Source organism: Scyliorhinus canicula, chromosome 11 (assembly GCF_902713615.1).
Source record: "Scyliorhinus canicula chromosome 11, sScyCan1.1, whole genome shotgun sequence".
Lineage (NCBI taxonomy): Eukaryota > Metazoa > Chordata > Chondrichthyes > Carcharhiniformes > Scyliorhinidae > Scyliorhinus > Scyliorhinus canicula.
Window position 1 is genome coordinate 164,731,009 of NC_052156.1, and position 19,759 is coordinate 164,750,767.

General features: G+C 40.1%; 1 protein-coding gene across 2 annotated transcripts in view; it reads right to left on the reverse strand.

Moving 5' to 3' along the window:
• Nucleotides 1-19,759, reverse strand: part of sephs1 (selenophosphate synthetase 1) — a 59,667-nt gene that overhangs the window by 9,144 nt on the left and 30,764 nt on the right. For both annotated transcript variants that reach the window (XM_038811938.1, XM_038811936.1), the window contains exons 4-8: nucleotides 13,572-13,679; nucleotides 8,384-8,538; nucleotides 4,614-4,704; nucleotides 3,867-3,966; nucleotides 592-804 (exon numbers count right to left, since the gene is read on the reverse strand). In XM_038811938.1, coding sequence (XP_038667866.1) covers nucleotides 592-804; nucleotides 3,867-3,966; nucleotides 4,614-4,704; nucleotides 8,384-8,538; nucleotides 13,572-13,679 — 667 coding nt within the window. The remainder of the gene's footprint in view (nucleotides 1-591; nucleotides 805-3,866; nucleotides 3,967-4,613; nucleotides 4,705-8,383; nucleotides 8,539-13,571; nucleotides 13,680-19,759) is intronic.

Below are 19,759 nucleotides of genomic sequence, written 5' to 3' on the forward strand. Positions count from 1 at the left end.
TTTATTTTGCTTGTGACAGAGAACTTTCAGTGAAGACAGCAGAACTCCCTGTTCTTCCAAAAGTGGGATGTTAAATATCCAGTGTCAGCCATGGCTCAGTTGGTAGCACACTCAACTGAATCAGAAGCTTCGGGGTTAAACTCACACTCCAAAAAATCAGGGCTGACAGTCGAGTACTGAGTAAGTGCTGATTACTTGCTCATCTTCACATTTCGGTTCATTGGAGCTTGCTGTCTGCAGTATTTCTTATATTACAACTATGATCACAATTCAAAAGTATTCATTAACTAAAGTGCTTTGAAACATCCTGTAGTGGAAAGAGTTATATAAATTTAAGTCTTTCATTTTCAGGCAGATAGGACCTCCATCAAATTAGTCAGGGCTGCCCTAGGGGTGTCGGACTAGAATATGAACTTAAATCCTGCTGTGGGGCCGGAGTGAACTCAGCCAAGCTGACGCTCATAATTACCACACATGGAGAAATGTTCATGCCTGTTCGCCCAGCATGTAAATTGTGTTTAGTAGTTTCCAGGGATATAATAGACGTTTTAAAAGTCAGCCATTTTCAAAAATGATATTCATAAAAATTACCTGATGTTTCAGGGCAAGTGCCATGCATCAACCCAAACATATTCCCACATGCTTTGCTCACAGCTGCCATCTTAGCAAGGACAGGTAGGTTATGTATAACAAATGACACTTCATTTCGTTGCTGTTTTGCTAGGTTCTGAGCATGCCCAAGAATCCCAAAGCCAGTAATATCTGTGGCTGCATGTGCATTGAAGGTGTGCATAAGGCCAGCAGCTGTAAAGCAGAAACTTAAGTCAGAAACCCTGTTGCATTAACAGGCTTATATTGTAACCTGTTGCAGACATGAGTATATATAATACACTTGAACATTTGAGCAAATAAATATTTTTTTTTCCCAATTAAGGGGCAATTTAGTGTGGCCAATCCACCTACCCTGCACATTCTTGGATTGTGGGGGTGAGACCCATGCAGACACAGGGAGGATGTGCAAACTCCACACGGACAGTCCTCCGTGCCGTGATGCGGTGCTAACCACCGTGTCACCGTGCGGCCATGAACAAATAAATCATCGTGACTTCAGACAAGATGGCCAATATTGGTTTAAAAATGTTACATGGATTCCAAAGCGGAGTGCGTTTGAAATTCAAGCCTGTCCTAACTCCGTGGCTAAAAGCTCTACATTTATTGGCTAAGAAATGGATTGAGACAGTAAAGACAGTACAGGTGAAAATAACGCCCCTAAAGTCATTGTGCTCTTTAATTTTTAGAAATATTCAAATGATTAAAAACTTATGAATTGGATAATTTGAGACGGGGTTGGTATTGTTGAGATTGTGCTCAAACCATTCTGAGCTATAGCAATATCTTCACATTCACGGGGAGGAGGCAGAGAGGGGGTGGGGAGATAGTGATAGGGGGAGAAAAGGTGAGGTGGGGAGAGGTGAGGTGGGTAGAGGGACGATAGGGGAAGAAAGTGTGTGTATGGGAGAGAGGGTGAGTTAAGGAAAGAGAGAGACTGTGCAAGGGAGAGGGAAAGAGTATGATGCGGGAGTGTGTGGGGGCAGCATATGTCCATGAGTCTGCTCACTCCGAGTATCTGGAATCTCATCTACTCTCACAGTAGTCGAGCGAGGGTGATTGAGTGAGCACTGAGACTGGAGTGCGGCAGAAACACAAACACATCCCATTACACTCTAATTCTCAGCTTTATTCACTACTTATTGTTTTTTGCTCAGCAAGTTGTTTCTTTTTATACCTTTGTCTTGTTTTTGAAATTAATGTTTAATGTTATGCTAAACTTTATCTTTCTGAATTCATCAGCCCCTTCATTGAGAACAAATTTGAAATGTGCCTCCCCCACATATGAAAAGGTCAAACAAGCCTGGTATGAAGCAAAGATGTTATGTTAAATCTATACGAACACTGGTTCAGCCTGAACTGGAACACCGCATCCAGTTCTGGGCACCATGCTTTGGGAAAAATATGAAGGCATATGAGTGCAGAAAAGATTCACGGGAAACTTCAGTAATGTAGACAGATTGGCGAACTGGGACTGCTTTCCTTGGAGAAGAGAGTTCGAGAGGGCAGAGTAGATAGGTGGAAGGATCATGAACACGAGATTCCAGATTTAAACACAGATTTAAGGCAATTAGCAAATTCAGCAAAGTTACATGAAGGGAGACCTTTTCACGCAGCGAGCGTTTCAGATGATTTGGAATGTACTGAGAGTGGAGACAGGTTCTATTGAGGCATTGTGTTGTTATCGGAAAAGGAAGAATGTGCAAGGCTACAGTGATGGTGGGGGAATGGCACGAAGTAAATTGCTCTTTATGTGAATTATAATTCTGTGATCTTTGGGGGTTTCCTTGATTTTACTTCCAATATTTTCATGCCTTCTGTTTACTTCCCAATTTCCTTTTTTGATTTTGCTGCTATATTTTCGCTATTGCTCTGAACTCTGAGCTTTTCATACCCGACATCAACTTCCTTTTTTAAAAAAACTTTATTTTCCTTGTACGCACCTTGACACTGGGATTTCTACTGTTTTTCTTCATGGGACATATTTGTTTTGAACCACAGTCTCCTGAATGCCTACCAGTGCTCCAACACTGATTTAACTTCAGTTATTTATTAATCGAGGACAAAAGTTTGGCACAACATCGTGGGTCGAAGGGCCTGTTCTGTGTTGTATTGTTCTATGTTCTATGTATGTTTAACTAGCTGTTCTACTCCACTTTTCTTCTGAACCACAGCTCAACTTAGTAAAACTGGCTTTTCTCACTGGAGAACTTTGCGCTTGGTCTATCATCGTCCTTTTCTATAACTACTAAATTCTAACTGCATTATGATAATTACCACCAAATTACTATCCCCCAATGATTCCTTTTCCACTGGACCAGTTTAATTCCCTGAAGCGAAGCCCAAAACTCCTAGTTGGACTTGTTCCATACCACATTGAGTAGTGATCAGTTTTGGCAGAGAAGAGTAAGGCCTGTTTAGATGGCTAAACCAGTGCGCCATATCCTTCAAATTGGCACTCCTTCAACCTGAAGATATGGTAGTGCAGCAGTTATGCTCCCGTAACAGCCTCCCCGAACAGGCGCCTGAATGTGGAGACTAGGGGCTTTTCACAGTAACTTCATTTGAAGCCTACTTGTGACAATAAGCGATTTCTATTTCATTTCATTTTCATGTTACTGGACCAGTAAACCAGTCTGGACTAATAACCTATCATAATTACAACTAGTCATACCTGATTTAGTAATTGTATTTTAAGTGAATATGAATGTGTGTTTCAGGTTTTAAATGTTCTTCGCTCTACTCTTTTAAGAAAGGGGAAGCATTTGACTTTTCTGGATGGACATAGGACGGTGTTTCAATTCTAACAATGATTGGCTAGTGTTTAGCTACACTTCCTGTGGCCAGAATGGAAATAAATGGTAATAACAAAGAGCAAGAGCCTACAATTTCAGCAGGCTAAACAGTTTGATAATGATTTCCTTCTCACTTTAGCAAGTCTACATATGGGGGTTAATTAACTGTTTGACCTATCTCAGTGACGATATTAATAACCAAGTTGTAGCTGGAGTTAAATAATAAAACTGGGGGAAATGTCCTTAGAGGATGGCAGAGAATTAGACAACAATTTCACTTTTGACATACAGCAGAAAAGCTACCTATTTATTAATGAAGAGACTAGCAACAATACGGTATATACAACTGTTCTGAAAATTTAGTCTAGCACACATTCTTAAGTAGGATGAGACTTATTTTCTTGAAGGACAAATTATTCGATATTGTGTTATGAACAATAGAACAAATCACTCAGTGCATACCGGTTCTGTTCAAACGGGCCATATTCATCATTGCTTCCTGGTAAGCCAACTCCACATCCTCTTGAGTGACAACAAGCTTAATCTTATTCCATTTTTCTGGCTGTTTATAAAAACATGGAGCAGTTATCATAAAATTATACTGAAAATACCTTCTTTATATTAGATTAAATTTACGAATATGCACTCCCGGCATCGAAAAGAATGCAAATTCCTAAAATTACTCCTTGGTCTAGTTCAGTGGGCAAGACAGCTGGGCTGCTTTGTGATGCAGAACAAGGCCAGCAGCGCAGGATCAATTCCCGTACCAGCTGAGAATTCTGAATTCTCCCTCTGTGTACCCGAACTGGCGCCAGAATGTGGCGACTAGGGGCTTTTCACAGTAACTTAATTGCTGTGTTAATGTAAGCTTACTTGTGACAATAAAGATTATTTATTTATTTATTTAAAATAGCACGTTATCTGTGCATTAAACCACCAGAATACCTCAAAATGTATTGTCTTTAAAAGTCAGTGATAAACAAGTGTAGGGTTATTTAAGTTAACGAGAAAAAACATCTTGTTGCAACCAAGACAATAACAGTAATTTTCCAACACATCAGTTGCAAAAAGAATCAAGTATTCAAATTGAATGATGAAAATTAAACAGTGTGTCCTTATTGTTTGGTAGAAGAACATAAATAACTAAGGTACCTCATCAGATAACTTAAAAGCCAAATACTAAACTATTATTGGTGTCCAAATACTCACAATATCTAGCCACTGGTGCACAGCAACTGCTACTTGAGTCCCAAGTGGTTTCGTTAGTACCAAAACATCACCTGGTACTGCATTGTCTGGCCTGCAAAATATTTAATTATTTTAACACATCATGAAGAAATACACAACAAATAACTTGCTATTCCATCGATCAACTTATTAGCTAAGCTACATACCCATAACTACTGAATTACAAATAATATTGACAAGTGGACAAATTAAGTAGTTTAAGACCAAAGGTTTGACCAAGTAATTCTGGATCCTTCGAAAAAGTCGTTGGGAGGAGGGAAAGAGATCCCGTCCAATGCAAAACGTCGATGCAAAAATTATCCCAGCCTAATCAATTTCACTGCCATTTCTCAAAGAAGTAATGGAAGGATGGTAGACTTTTTGTTGCATGCATTGAAAAACAAATTAGAGTGGAAAGCATCATTGAATCAATTTTTAAAGTTTTAAAAATAGATCCGTCTGAATACTGTGGAGAAAAACACTCACCAATTATGCTTATTTATGATGATATTCAATTGGAGTACAAGTCACATTAGGGGTCATTACTGTTTTGTTGTTGTATTAAGCTATATGTTTCTATATCAAATCACAGACCAGACAATATTCATTTTCTTTCAACCAAGGAAGCAACAGTTTACCAACAGTTCACAAGTTTATTCTATTTTGGAAAAATAGACACAAGACAAGGTTTTCCACTGCACTCCCAAACACTCACTTTAATGGAAGGAAAAACAAGCCTGGCAACTGCAGAAGCCGATATATCTGCTATTGGCTTCTTTAACTACTGACAAAAGGAAGTAGCTAACAAATGAAAAGAATCTCAGACTAGGAATTTGAAATCCAGTTGTATTAACATACGGTGAAAAACATTCAGCTGTGCAAAAATTAACAATGAACAAATCACTGCTATGTACACCAAATACTGTAAAGCAAAGAGATAAAGTAAAACTGATCTTTCAGACACATATGTAGTGCTCATCATGAGACTGCACAATTCTTACATGAATAAATGTATTGTGAACAATACAGGGTATGCTTTCTATCAGATTCTGGGATCTACAAACCCTGCGTGCAAGGCCTCAGCAGCAGCATACCCAATTTCAAAATTTACCCTCAGACTGCAAGCAAGTAAAATATCCTGATGCACAAAGGTGAGAAGGTGCCATTTCAATACAAGAGAAATAAACACAACTAACAAGGTAATTATTTCCTCACCACAAAATTATTCCTGTTCTTCCTGATGGTATTGTCTCCTTTTGTGGTATTGCTTTCATAACCATCCAGACATTTTCCAAACTACCCTAGCGAGTGTGGTAGGCTAATTTAACCCAGAGAGCACAACAGTCAAGTTTGGCACACCCTCAGAACATATCTGGAGGCATGTACTTTCAATAACAGTCACTCAACCAACTTTTCTTCTTGGCCTCTGAGCTCTAATGTCAATTATAGCATGATGACTGCAGTCTTGGCTGAGATTAGACACAATTAAAATTTAGGATCTTCTTGTTCTTTATGGCTCAATTACTCATGGAGTCAGAAAGAAGCCAAAGCAAATTTTTAATATTTAAAAAAAAATTAACATTTATATTGTCAATGAAATGGGAAAAATATCAAAATGACTGCAGCAGAGGGCGACATAGAACTCTGGTGGTACACGTTTTGCCTGTAATTTCCTACAAGACAAGGTTCTAATATTTCCTGTGCTGGAGAGAGCAGGCACTTTGAGAAGGGAAGAGGAGAACAATATCAGTAAGCAGCACTCTGTTATTTCAGCATTCTTTCAGGGCTTGCTCAACTGGAAAGTCATTTCTATTTATTAGAATGTGATTTAAATGATCAAATGGCAATTACCTACATTTTATGACTAGTTGAAGCTTGTGCTAGCCTAAAGCTCAAAGTCAAGTGTGAACAGACAAGGCTGCATGTATAATTATAAGCAGCCAATTAGTAGTATAACAAACCACAATATATTTGGTTTCACCACAATATTGCTACCCTCCAAAACTGATGCTCATCAATTAAATCAACTGTTGTTTTGGAAGGCAAAATATAAACAATTTTTCAACAGTATAAGTTTGATCAATCTTTTGGTATTGGCCTACATGAAGTATTTATGCAAACACCAGGCCTTTCTGGTCAGGGCACTGGAATGTGGATACATATATAGATATCACAGAGCAGTCCTGCAACAGTCTTCAGAAGCATGGAAATTCAAATCACTTGTGTTTACTTTTGTGTATTCGTTTAAATTTAATTCAAGCACACTTAAAGTGTCATCTAGATAGCCATCATGTCAATATTTTGAATTGCGATTCTTTCTAAAGGAAAATGTAACTACTCAAAAATGGTAGTGCAAAATCAACATTTTTCTATGCCATTTTGGCTCATTACATTTGTGCCAAATTCACAATTTAAAAAAATATTGCTACTTCAGGCATATAAATGGAATGCAGCGTACACAAATTTGCAGCAACTGTTACTTCAGCTGAGTGCAATTTTATTGAAAGTCAAAGCTTTGCTCTGTGCAAATACTGAAAGTTCAACCTGCCAAAACTATAACAACTTCCAATGGATAAAATTCTGCAATAGTTTATACTTCTGAAAGAAAAGTGATTTTTAGAAAATTCAAACTCATCATAAAGCGATCAGACCTTTTCTATTGGGTTTAAAAGGTTTTTTTGGAAAAAAATAAAATATTCTTTGTAAACCAACAGCTAATAAGTTTACAATTCCAAATGCACATTCCTAATTAACATGATAAAAAAATAATGAAATATATATATATATAAAATCTTTGAGCAGCCAGTACTAAAAACCAGTGTCAGGGTGGCATGACACAGGGTCATGCTTCTAAATGCCTAATGGTGAGATTTCCATCTTGATTTCCATGACTGGATGAGTTGCCAAGTAAAGCCAGTTCAGAAAAAAACAAGTCAATGTGTATGAGGTGGTAAAAAATTAAGAATTTAATGTTTTCTAAATAAAATGTAAACAAATCACACCACTAAGTTAAAATTGACAAGAAATCATCTCAAGTTGAAAAATCCAGATTATTGTTCTTCTAACACAAAAGTACAATATTTACAGAAACCAAACAAACTGCAGTCCAGAGTATTTGATGACATTGGATCTGCAAAATTTAGGAATATTATTCAAAAAAGGTTCTTCCCCCTTTTTAACATCCCAGTTTCACGGAGATAAATAATGCCTATAAATTGCAGTTGGAAAAACAAAATGCATGATGCTCTGTCCATTTATGTATGTCTAATTCATACAATGCAAGGGAGAAACCTATTCGATGATTTTCCATGGTTATTTTTCTTCTTTTGTGTGAACTTGAATATTGGCTGCGTGAAATACAAGGTTTGGATCCATTTTGACAATACTTTTAGTGCTGCATTGTTTGGCATCTTATGTCAATTGGAGTGTAACCCTATTGGTGATTGGAAAAGTTCTCTATGCTGCATTGTAATGAGTTATACTGGATATTCTCTGTGCTGCGTTGTAATGAGTTATACAGGTTGTTAACAGATCCATTAGGAGTGAAAACAATACAGATTGTAATCCACAGGCATCAGTTCCAACACTTTCAGTTTATAGTCAACTCTTTATAAACCAATAACTAAATTCAGAAGAAACAAGCAAAACAAGTTGTTCTTTTGAACACAAAAAAGGCCATAATCATTGATCCATTATACATTCAAACCATATTCCATGTTACAATAATTGTATACACCATGGATTAAACTTACATGATGAATTCATTCGGTTGGCAGACTGTAGTGGCCACACCTCCCAAAATTATCCATGGGTTTAATACCGTTTGTCCGCCAGTAACTGATGTACCCGCCTCATCTGCTGCATCTTTAAAACCCTGTATTATTAGTGGCATTACTTTGTCCCGCTCCTGTACATAAAACACAATTAAACTTTGAAATGATTTGAATATCTTAAAAGCCAGTTTCAGACATCAAAATTTTATAAATTGGTGTACAAGTCATGATGTAAAATCTATACTGCATACCTATCAACAGCAATGTTTTTAAACTTCTTGATATGCGAATGAGACTGGAAAGCCAATATTTATTGTCCATCCCTAGTTGCCCAGAGGCATAAAGAATCAACCATAGTGTGAGGCTGGAGTCAGGCACAAGTCACACTGGATAGAGGTGCTAGATTCTCATCCCTGAAGGACATTAGTGAATCCATGGAGTTTGCAACGCACATCAACTTCCATTGCCATTAGCTGGAGCTAGCCTGCAAATTATCAGATTTATTTAATTCAATTTCACAAATTTACCATGGTGGAATTTGAACTCACCATCTCTGGATTTACTAGTTCACAATTATATCAATTAGGTTCCTGTACCCAATTACTTTTAAAAGTCAAATTGTGATTTCTTTCCATTTAAAGTTCATTAAGTCATTACTTCAGATCCTAGTAACAGTTTGGGTCAGATCCCTACAACTGACCTAACCACATGCCATAAACCCATCATCTCACTGCTGACCTTGGCAGCAGCCAACATAGCCAGAGGATTCTGATAATCCAACCAATAAAAGCAAGGTTACTCAGTTCTATTTCTTATTCATTATTTTATTCTATTTGAATTCTAGAAGTCTGAGGATTTGAAAATCTCTGCTTCATAGGTTGGTTAATCCTCAGTTAGAACACCATTATCTGTAGATATGTCTGGTTTCAGATATTTGCAAAAGGAATATTTAAAATTTTTTTTACAGTACCCAATTATTTTTTTCCGCCAATTAAGGGGCAATTTAGCATGGCCAATTCGCCTACCCTGCACATATTTGGGTTGTGAGGGCGAGACCCACGCAGACCCCGGGAGAATGTGCAAACTCCACACAGACAGTGACCCAGAGCTGGGATCGAACCTGGGTCCTCGGCGCCGTGAGGCAGCAGTGCTAACTACTGTGCCACAATGCTGCCCTAATGCAAAAGGAACATTAATTTAACTTTTTACATTTGGTCTGCAGGTGTGGTTCAACACTCCTACTGATCAGTATGAATAATTTTTACTTCTCACTCAAGGCATACATATGGCCTCTAAATGCATTTACTATTTGTAGCTGTGCCAGTGGCAGTAGTTTGGTGCTGTGTATAACAATTAAAACCTAGGTGCAAGTTGCCCAAATCAATTTCATATAGCATCCCCAGCAGCGAGAATAATCTTTTCTCCAATAGTCTGGACAGGACATGAATCTGGCAGAAAGGGTAACAAAGTAACCAGTGGGGCCGCACAGTGGCGCAGTGGGTTAGCCCCGCTGCCTCACGGCGCCGAGGTCCCAGGTTCAATCCCGGCTCTGGGTCACTGTCCGTATAGCGTGTGAACATTCACCCCGTATTTGCGTCGGTTTCGCCCCCACAACCCAAAGGTGGATTGGCCATGCTAAATTGCCCCTTAATTGGAAAAAATGAATTGGGCACTCTAAAATAAAAAATAAAAAAAACAAAGTAACCAGTGTGTCTTACCTATGTTAAAGTTTCATAATTGATATTCAAATTATATTGCTTTGATGCTGACCTAAACCAATCCACATCAGCACAAAAATGCAGATAGACCAGTCCACACTCTCTCCAATTAGCAATTACATTCTATTTCTGAATATTTGCCAGATGGAAGCCGGCAGGGGAGCACAGGTAAAGACAAACTATCACTAGATACAACCAATAAGTTTGATACTGTCCATTTCAAGGTGGTCCAAGGGCCCACATGACAGCAGCCCGGATGAGCAGATTCTTTGAGGAGGTGGAGGACAGATGTGGGCGCAGCCCGGCAAACCATATATATATATTTTGGGCATGTCAGAAATTGAGGGGATTCTGGCAGGGATTTGCAGATGTTATGTCAGAGGTCCTGGAAGGAACGGCAATTCCGAGTCCAGAATTGGCACTATTTGGGGTATCGGAAGATCCAGGGGCCAAGACAGGGGGAGGGAGGCCGATGTTGTGGTCTTCTCCTCCCTGGTGGCCCGGAGACGGATTTTACAGGGATGGAGAGACTTGGGAGCCCCCGAGGTCAGGAGTGTGGGTCAGCAGTTTGGCAGGGTTTCTCAGTCTGGAGAAAATTAAATTCACTTTGAGAGGATCAATTCAAGCGATAGCCCCGAGATGGCAGCCTCTCATAGACTACTTCTTTTTAAAAAAAATAAATTTAGATTACCCAATTATTTTTTCCAAATTAAGGGGCAATTTAGCGTGGCCAATCCACCTACTCTGCACATTTTTGGGTTGTGGGGGCGATACCCACGCAGACACGGGGAGAATGTGCAAACTCCACACGGACAGTGACCCAGAGCCGGGATCGAACCTGGGACCTCAGCGCCGTGAGGCGGTTGTGCTAACCACTAGGCCACCGTGCTGCCCTCTCATAGACTACTTCAAGGAAAATTGAACGACAGCAGTAAGGGGGTGGAGTTTAAAAGGGGGGAGGGGAGTAAAACAGGAGGCATGGAAATGTTACCACGGGACAGAAAATATAGTTTACGGGCAGCTAGGGAATAGAGCAGGGGGTGTTGTTCTTTTTTTCTTTCATTACGTGTGTCGGCCCGAAATATTTTCTTTAAAAAAAATAATTTTGAGACTGAAAAGCACTCGTTAATTGCCAAATCGTAATAAGTAGGATCATTATCAATGCACTGTTCTGTATTGCAAACTATTAAGGTTTATACTGCACTCCTGTTAAGTGATAACATTTTTCTGCTAAGCATTTACAGCATGCGTTACAGGGGCTAATTTAAATTTCTTTTCACTTTAAATGAAATGGAATAATAGTAGTGTTCAAAGGGGCATAAAATTATTCGTTATTCATGGGAATACATCAGGGGCGGCATGGTGGCGCAGTGGTTAGCACTCTGCTGTATGATTTTGAGGGCCCAGGTTCAATCCCGGCCCCGGCTCACTATCCATCTGGAGCTTGCACATTCTCCCCGTGTTTGCATGGGTCTCACGCTCACAACCCAAAGATGTGTAGGCTAGGTAGATTGGCCACATTAAATTGCCCCTTAATTGGAAAAAATAATGGGTACTCTAATGTTTTTAAAAATCATGGGAATACATTGCAGGAAACAGCACAATATCCACTTTATCTACAAGCTGAGACATGGCTCACTCAAACATTACAATTGATTTCACACACTTAAAAACGAACCAGACATTAAACTGGATCCCATTATAAATAGAACCAATAAATTTCATTTCTTTTTAATGGCAATTTATATACTTCAATATTTCATTATAAAAATAAGTGGAGGTCAGAAAAGTTGAATTCAGACCTCCAATATTATCCCCCAAACATCCCAGCATACAAATCCATTTGAATGAGACTGAAGATTTTTGTTTTCACTACTTTACCTGACTGCCAAGATTTCAAGGCAAGATGCCAACTCAAACGTAGTGTAGAGGTCAGTTAGAATCACTTCAAGTGAGCAATCTCTTTCTTCAAGTGTAGTGATCACCACCTTGAAAATAGTCCAGTAGGGCATTTCTCACAAAATAGTTATCAGTCAGTCAACTGGATCAGAGAAGTCCCAGATTTGATGTCTGGCCTACACTGAAATAAGTGATTAAAGCACACACAGTGTGGATGGAGGGGGCAAACAAAGTAACAGAACTAGACCTCCTGAGTGTTGTTTTTGTCACATGCTGACATGCATGTTTATGTGAACATCAGAGATCAATATCAGATTTGGCATCTGGGACATTTAACGAGTCTTGCCAGGTGTTCAGCGTTGAGGCTTTCACAAGAATAAATCAACAAATTACCAGAGAACTACTCGCCTTTGTGGAACTGTGCACTAATTTAAATGGATGCAGCATTAAATTCTCAAAGCTGTTTGTCCATGTACTAACTTTCTATCTTGTTCGGCAGCTTCTGACATCCAGACTCTGGCTAAGAAAATGGACAGTAAGAAGTCTTACAACACCAGGTTAAAGTCCAACAGGTTTGATTCAAACACGAGCTTTCGGAGCGCAGCTCCTTCCTCAGGTGAATTCACCTGAGGAAGGAGCTGCGCTCCGAAAGCTCGTGTTTGAATCAAACCTGTTGGACTTTAACCTGGTGTTGTAAGACTTCTTACTGTGCTCACCCCAGTCCAACGCCGGCATCTCCACATCATGGCTAAGAAAATGGAGGAATAGCAGTGACAACAATGCAGCAAATTTACTCTCATATGTGTTTAGATGTATAAAATGTGTACAAGAGTGGCTATAATAGGTTCTTTCTCATGGGGAAGAACTCACCTTTACTACTGTATTATACCCTCTTATAATTATAAAATCAACCATACAACAACAGGAAACTGCAATGTTTTACATATATCCTGAATGACTATTATGAATAATAATAATTATACAATTCTACTCTAACTCTACAATTACATATTTTTTAAGGTTTAAAGAAAAATATAGCCAGCACGCTTTCCTCTTCAATTCTATGTAACACACTCGCCTATTTGGCACTCATGTCAAAGACACTGTAACATCGTAAATTGACAGTTGGAGCCTGGAGAGACTTATCCTGGTCTCATTCACATTCTATGATAAATGTTATGTTGTACTGGGGTCTGGGATCAAGCAGGAAGTACGAGAAATGCACAGCAGGCCAGTCAGCATCTGCTGAACAAACAAATGATATCTTGGACCCTTATCCTTCTACAGAACAGAAAAGAAAGATGTGTAGGAGTTCAAATGTTGATCATCTTGCTTTCTTCACAGATGCTAACTGATCAGTGTACGCAGCACTTTTGCTTACAGTTCTTTTTACTGTTACATAGCTTAGTTTATCATCCCAGAACTCTATTCACTTTGAAGAAAGGTTACATTTTAGAAGCAAAAATAAACCTAGTCGCTTAATAAAATCTACAAACACCATGGATTCTGACTGGCATTATTTGAATGCCTTTGTTACTACTGTATCTTACCTTGCCTGACATTTTATTGCTGACTCCAAGCAGCATCAACATATTGTCACACTCTGTGACACCCATGGCATAAAGATCACTTAGAACATTGGCACAAGAAATACGACCCTGTAAAAATGAAGTTGGAGGAGAAAAACAAGGGTCAAGTACACAGGTTGGCTAAGTAATGCAAAATTAAATGATTCTCCGAAAGGAAAATCCAAATCCAAATTAGATTGTTTAACTTTCAGCTAAGAAATAATGATTTATGAATTAAAAATGATGAATGAGAAAAATCTGGAGCATGTGGAACTTAATCAAAATTCACATGAATATATACTTACTAACTTACTGTTACTATTATTACGAAACCCCATTATGTTACGTGTGAGGGTGTTCCAAACTGAAACACTGGTTTTGCGTGGTGTTTCGTATTGGATATTGGTGAGAAACGTTTGCGGAAAGTGAGAATTCAAATTTCTTTCATTTATCAACAATAAAAGTATTTATTAATGTAGAAGAAAGATAATGAAACAGGACATTTTTGGACAGTGGGAGGAAACCGGAGCACCCGGGAGGAAATCCTCGCAGACATGGGAAGTGGAAACTCCAGACAGTCACTCGAGGCCAGAATTAAACCGGGTCCCTGGAGCTGTGAGGCAGCAGAGCTGACCATTGTGCCACCCAATATAGAACATACAGTGCAGAAGGAGGCCATTCGGCCCACTGAGTCTGCACCGACCCACCCAAGCCCTCAATTCCACCCTATCCCCGTAACCCAATAACCCCTCCTAAACCTTTTTGGTCACTAAGGGCAATTTATCATGGCCAATCCACCTAAGCTGCACGTCTTTGGGCTGTGGGAGGAAACCGGAGCACCCGGAGGAAACCCACGCAGACACGGGGAAAACGTGCAGACTCCGCACAGACAGTGACCCAGCGGGAAATCGAACCTGGGACCCTGACGCTGTGAAGCCACAGTGCTACCGTGCTGCTTGTATGTGCAGGTTAGGTGGGTTACAGGGATAGGGCAGGGAGTGGGCCTCGGTAGGGTACTTTTTCAGAGGGTCGGTGCAGACTCAATGGGCTGAATAGCCTCCTTCTGCACTGTAGAGGTTCTATGGATTCAAATTTGTGTTTTTCCAAAGATCCTTTATTAACAGCAAGCACTTAATCCCTCCAAAACTGGAAACCCAAAAGCATTGTTTCCCCCACAACCTTCAATGCTGAGATTCCTCTGTTTCCCAAACAAAAACAATAAATCTATTGGCCAAATCTGGCCAGTGACTACCACATCGTACAGCCTAAGTGACCAGGATTTGGGAATGATCTTCGGTTCAGCAAAGAAAACAATCTTTTTCACAAACTGGCTTTTGCCTTCAGCACTTCACCTTAGCTGAGCCGTTTCCGGAGGATGGCTGTCTCACTCTCGCTGTTGCTTCTTTTACCTCATCTGTGACTAGCCTGCTTCCTGGCTCAATGACTACAAAATGTATTAATTGCAAAGATCACCCTGTTCCCTATTCATTCCTGTTCCTTCCTTTCTCTTAATTGCTGCCCAGTTTACAAAATAGATGGCAGTTTGATTTTACTTGTACAAAAATCAATACATTCATTTTTATAGCATAGAGTAGCAGGGTAGCGCAGTGGGTAGCACTGTTGCTTCACAGCTCCAGAGTCCCGGGTTCGATTCCCGACTTGGGTCACTGTCTGTGCGGAGTCTGCACGTTCTCCCCGGGTCTGCGTAGGTTTCCTCCGGGTGCTCCGGTTTCCTCCCACAGTCCTGAAAGACGTGTTCAGTAATTTGAACATTCTGAATTCTCCCTGTGTACCCGAACAGGCGGCGGAAAGTTGCGACGAGGGGCTTATCACAGTAACTTCATTTCAGTGTTAATGTAAGCCTACTTGTGGCAATAAAGATTATCCTACCATTTTGTGACAGTATGTTAAAATTCAATTAGAATTTGGACAAAGATTTTTGAGGACAAGTATACTCAGCCTGACTTCTTTAAAATGACTAATTTAATCACATGCACAGGGTCACTAAAAATCACCATGATGCAAAGAGTAATGAAAAGGAGCCAACACAAGTAAATTCTACAAACATCCACTGTCTTCAGCAGGTACTGCTAAATAATTCAGTTCAATAGCATACTAAGCAGTTACATTTGAAAATAATGACAGCATTAGATGTAACAGTCAGAGATCAGTAGGTATCGGAAATACATGCACACTCACTCCCATGAGACTCTCATTTTTAAAATATATCAAAATATGATGGGAAGTGTTCATTCTATGCAGAAATACATCAAAACCATGTGGGGTTTAGGGCAGCACAGTGGCACAGTGGGTTAGCCCTGCAGCCTCATGGCGCCGAGGTCCCAGGTTCGCTCCCGGCTCTGGGTCACTGTCCGTGTGGAGTTTGCACATTCTCCTCGTGTTTGCGTGGGTTTCACCCCACAACCCAAAAGATGTGCAGGGTAGGTGGATTGGCCATGCTAAATTGCCCCTTAATTAGAAAGAATTAATTGGGTACACTAAATTTGTGTTAAAGAAAACACGTGGGGTTTGACTTTTACTAATAAGCATGTCATAGAATCATAGAATGGCCAGAGCACACAAAGAGGCCATTTGGCCGGTCATGTTTATGCCAGCTCTCTGCAAGACCCACCACCAACACCTGCCCAACCACCCTCTAGCCATAGCTCTAGTTTATTTGTATTTAGGCGTTTATCCAATTTCCTGTGGAAAACCACAATTGTATCTGCCTCCACCATCCTAGTGTATTCCAGATCCTAACCATTCTCTGCATAATAATAATCCTTGTCACAAGTAGGCTTACACTAACACTGCAATGAAGTTACTGTGAAAAGCCCCGAATTCTCGAAAGTGCATAATGAATTACGCCCATGAATTGTAGAACCCCTCCATCCTTCCCCTCAGTTCAAATTTGACCTTTTCAAGCATTAAGAATTCCAGCAGGTCCCCCCCACCACGCCAGGGCATAGGGTGGACAGGTTGATCTCCACCCTAACAGGAGGGGAAAGCTCACTTATAGAATTTACTTTAATCCAAAAAGCTTTGTGTGACAACCAGCCTTTGGGCATGGGGAGGAGAGATTCGCCAAAAAAGTGCAGAGGCAGCTGTAGGGAAGGAAACATTACAAGGAGGCCATATTCAGAGGTTTTCAGAGAGACTTCTCAACCTCAGTAAGCATAAATCTGAAGCATGCGAAGCCATAAAACAGGGCCTGGGACAGCACTGCCTGTGGCTGCGATGGTCACCGTTGTTCATAACTTTTAAACCATGTGGTCAATTCAGGCTGCTATCAACAAAATCTCAGTTTACCGTGCACCATTGCACAAGGGGAGTGACCGAGGCTCTCTACACAGTAGAGTAATTCTGGTTTCATTCACATTCTTTTATAAATGTTATATCGGATTGAAGTCTGTGAACACTTTATTAACTGGACTCAGCAAAACACTGGCTATGCAAGCTGAAAATGCACAGCAGGCCAGTCAGCATCTGCCGAGCAAACAATTGAGATGTTGCAGAACTAAAAAGCAAAATGTGTACCAGTCCAAAATGCTGATCGTCAGTTTGCTTCATGGATACTAACTGACATTTGGCTGAACTGACCAGCCACATAAATACTGCGGCAATATGAGCAGGTCAGAGGTTGGGGATTCTGGGGCGAGTAACTCACCCCTGACTACCAAAACCAGTTCACCATCTGCAAAGCACAAGTCAGAAGAAGTCTTACAACACCAGGTTAAAGTCCAACATGTTTGTTTCCTCTTCATTACCTCTTCATTCACCTGAGGAAGGAGCAGTGCTCCAAAAGCTAGTGTTTGAAACAAACCTGTTGAACTTTAACCTGGTGTTGTAAGACTTCTTACTGTGCTCACCCCAGTCCAACGCCAGCATCTCCACATCAAGTCAGAAGTGTAATGGAACACTCCCCACTTGCCTGGATGAATTTCCTTTTTATTTATTCATAGGGGTGTGGGCATCGCTGGCTAAGCCATTCATTGCCCATCTCTAATTACCCTTGAGAAGATAGTGGTGAGCTGCCTTCTTGAACCACTGCAGTCCATGTGATGCAGGTACACCCACAGTGCTGTTAGGGAGGGAGGTCCAGGATTTTGGCCCAGCGACTGTGAAGGAATGATGGTATATTTCCAAGTCAGGATGGCAAGTGGCTTGGCGTCCAACTGCAACACTGAAGATACCCAACGTCATCCAGGAGAAAGCAGACTACTTGATTGGCGCCCCATCCTCCACAATAAATATTCACTCCCTCCATCACTGATGCATTGTAGCAGCAGCTGCAAGAAGCACTGCAGCAACTCACCCAAGGTTCTTTTGATAGCACCTTCCAAACCCGAGACCTCTAGCACCTAGAAGGACAAAGGCAGCAGCTGCATGGGAACACCGCCATCTGCAAGTTCCCCTCCAAGCCACGCACCATGTTGACTTAAAACTATATTGCCGCTCCTTCATTGGGTCAAAATGTCGAGACATTCATGATTACCTTTTAAAATATTTTTATATCTTTCCCTGGATGGGTTTTCAACTCAATAAAAACTAACCTTCATGTTGTTTTAAATTCAAGAAAGTCTGCCTGACTGCCTGTAAATGGTTAAGCGGACAGCAAATACTTTCACCCATTTAAATTCACAAAAATCCCAGTTACAGTTCAGACTTGAGTAGCATAATAGGGGAGTCTCATATTTTATCCCTCCTCACGTGGCCGCAACAGGTTTAAAGTCCAATAGATTGCACCCATAGTAGCCTGTATGCTAACTATCACTAGCCTAGCATCTTTCTCAATAGGTAAAGATACCAGCCCACAATGCGCAACTTGTTTGCAAATACAGGTATTGCATCATACTTGTTTGTGCCTGGTTTTCTAGCAGCAGTTATACTTAATCCATCCTGCATGATCTTTAATCTAAACAGTCAAGTCAAAGGCTGGCCTGCTTGGTAATATGGTTCTGGGGTCCTGTCAGAAGCCTGAGTAAAGATGCAGAGCTGTATTAAGTGATCTGTACTCGAGTAATATTTCTGCTACCTGGGGTGCAGAATGAGGTCACAATGAGGTCTACAATACATCTGCAACTGTATTTCCAGACTTGTGATAATGTTCATCACATCTTCACTTTACCAAGGGATTGGCCCATACCAATTTCCAGGCAGCAAGAAGTGAAGAAGAGCGAGCCGAAGTGGCATTACTACCATAAATCATTTTTTCATCCGATATCATGCATTTTCAAGTATTCATTAAAAGGTGTTAAATACAAGTTATTTTGTTTACGTTCATGAACAGATTGTGCAATTTTCAAAGTAAACAATGTTAAAGTGTCACCCTTGTGAAGCGTGTTACAAAATTTAACCTAACCATCATGAGTAATTTGTCATTTGGTAGCATATAGTACACATGTAATAATGTGAATGTTTTAATATCTAGTTATACGATAGGGGACTCGGGACAAATATGTCATTATATAAAGTTGGCTTTTATTCCAAATCAATTCATTATAAGGGGGGAAATTACGTGGATTATAAAATCTGTTGGTGATGCCCAGATATCTAACTAGGAAATGAGAACTGTGCATTAAAGATCAGTGGTATAGTAGGCTAACAAGGTGGCCATATTGGGCAATATGAGAAACTGCACATCAACTGGTTTTAAATTCTTTGTAAAATAATGGAAGTGATCAATTAAATTTTAGGATTATATGTTAGTATGATTTAGATTAGAAGATTCTCCTGATCATTTTGTACATTTCTATGAGAAACTGCCCTGTGAAAAGCCTTATCTGAAGATACCTACCTAGTGTACCAAGACTTTTAAGACATATGTGATAAAATTCTATATGAAAGACTACTGATTAAGCTCCAAGCTATTTGAATCCAGGGTAAACCTTATAAATGAATGAGGAAGTTGCTGGCCTTTAGGTATTTTTAGAGGAATTATGTCAGGCAGCATAAGTACCTTTGGATTGGTGTTTCAAACTTGCAATAATTTCTATTTGAATTCAATGAAAATGTCACATTTTTCAACAGATGTTAAAGTTGGGGAGCTATTTCATTGAAGGAAGCAATTCAGGAATTGCAAAATGTGTGGGCAAATGTGGGGCAGCACGGTGGCACAGTGATTAGCACTGCTGCCTCACAGCACCAGGTGACACCCGGGATCAATTCTG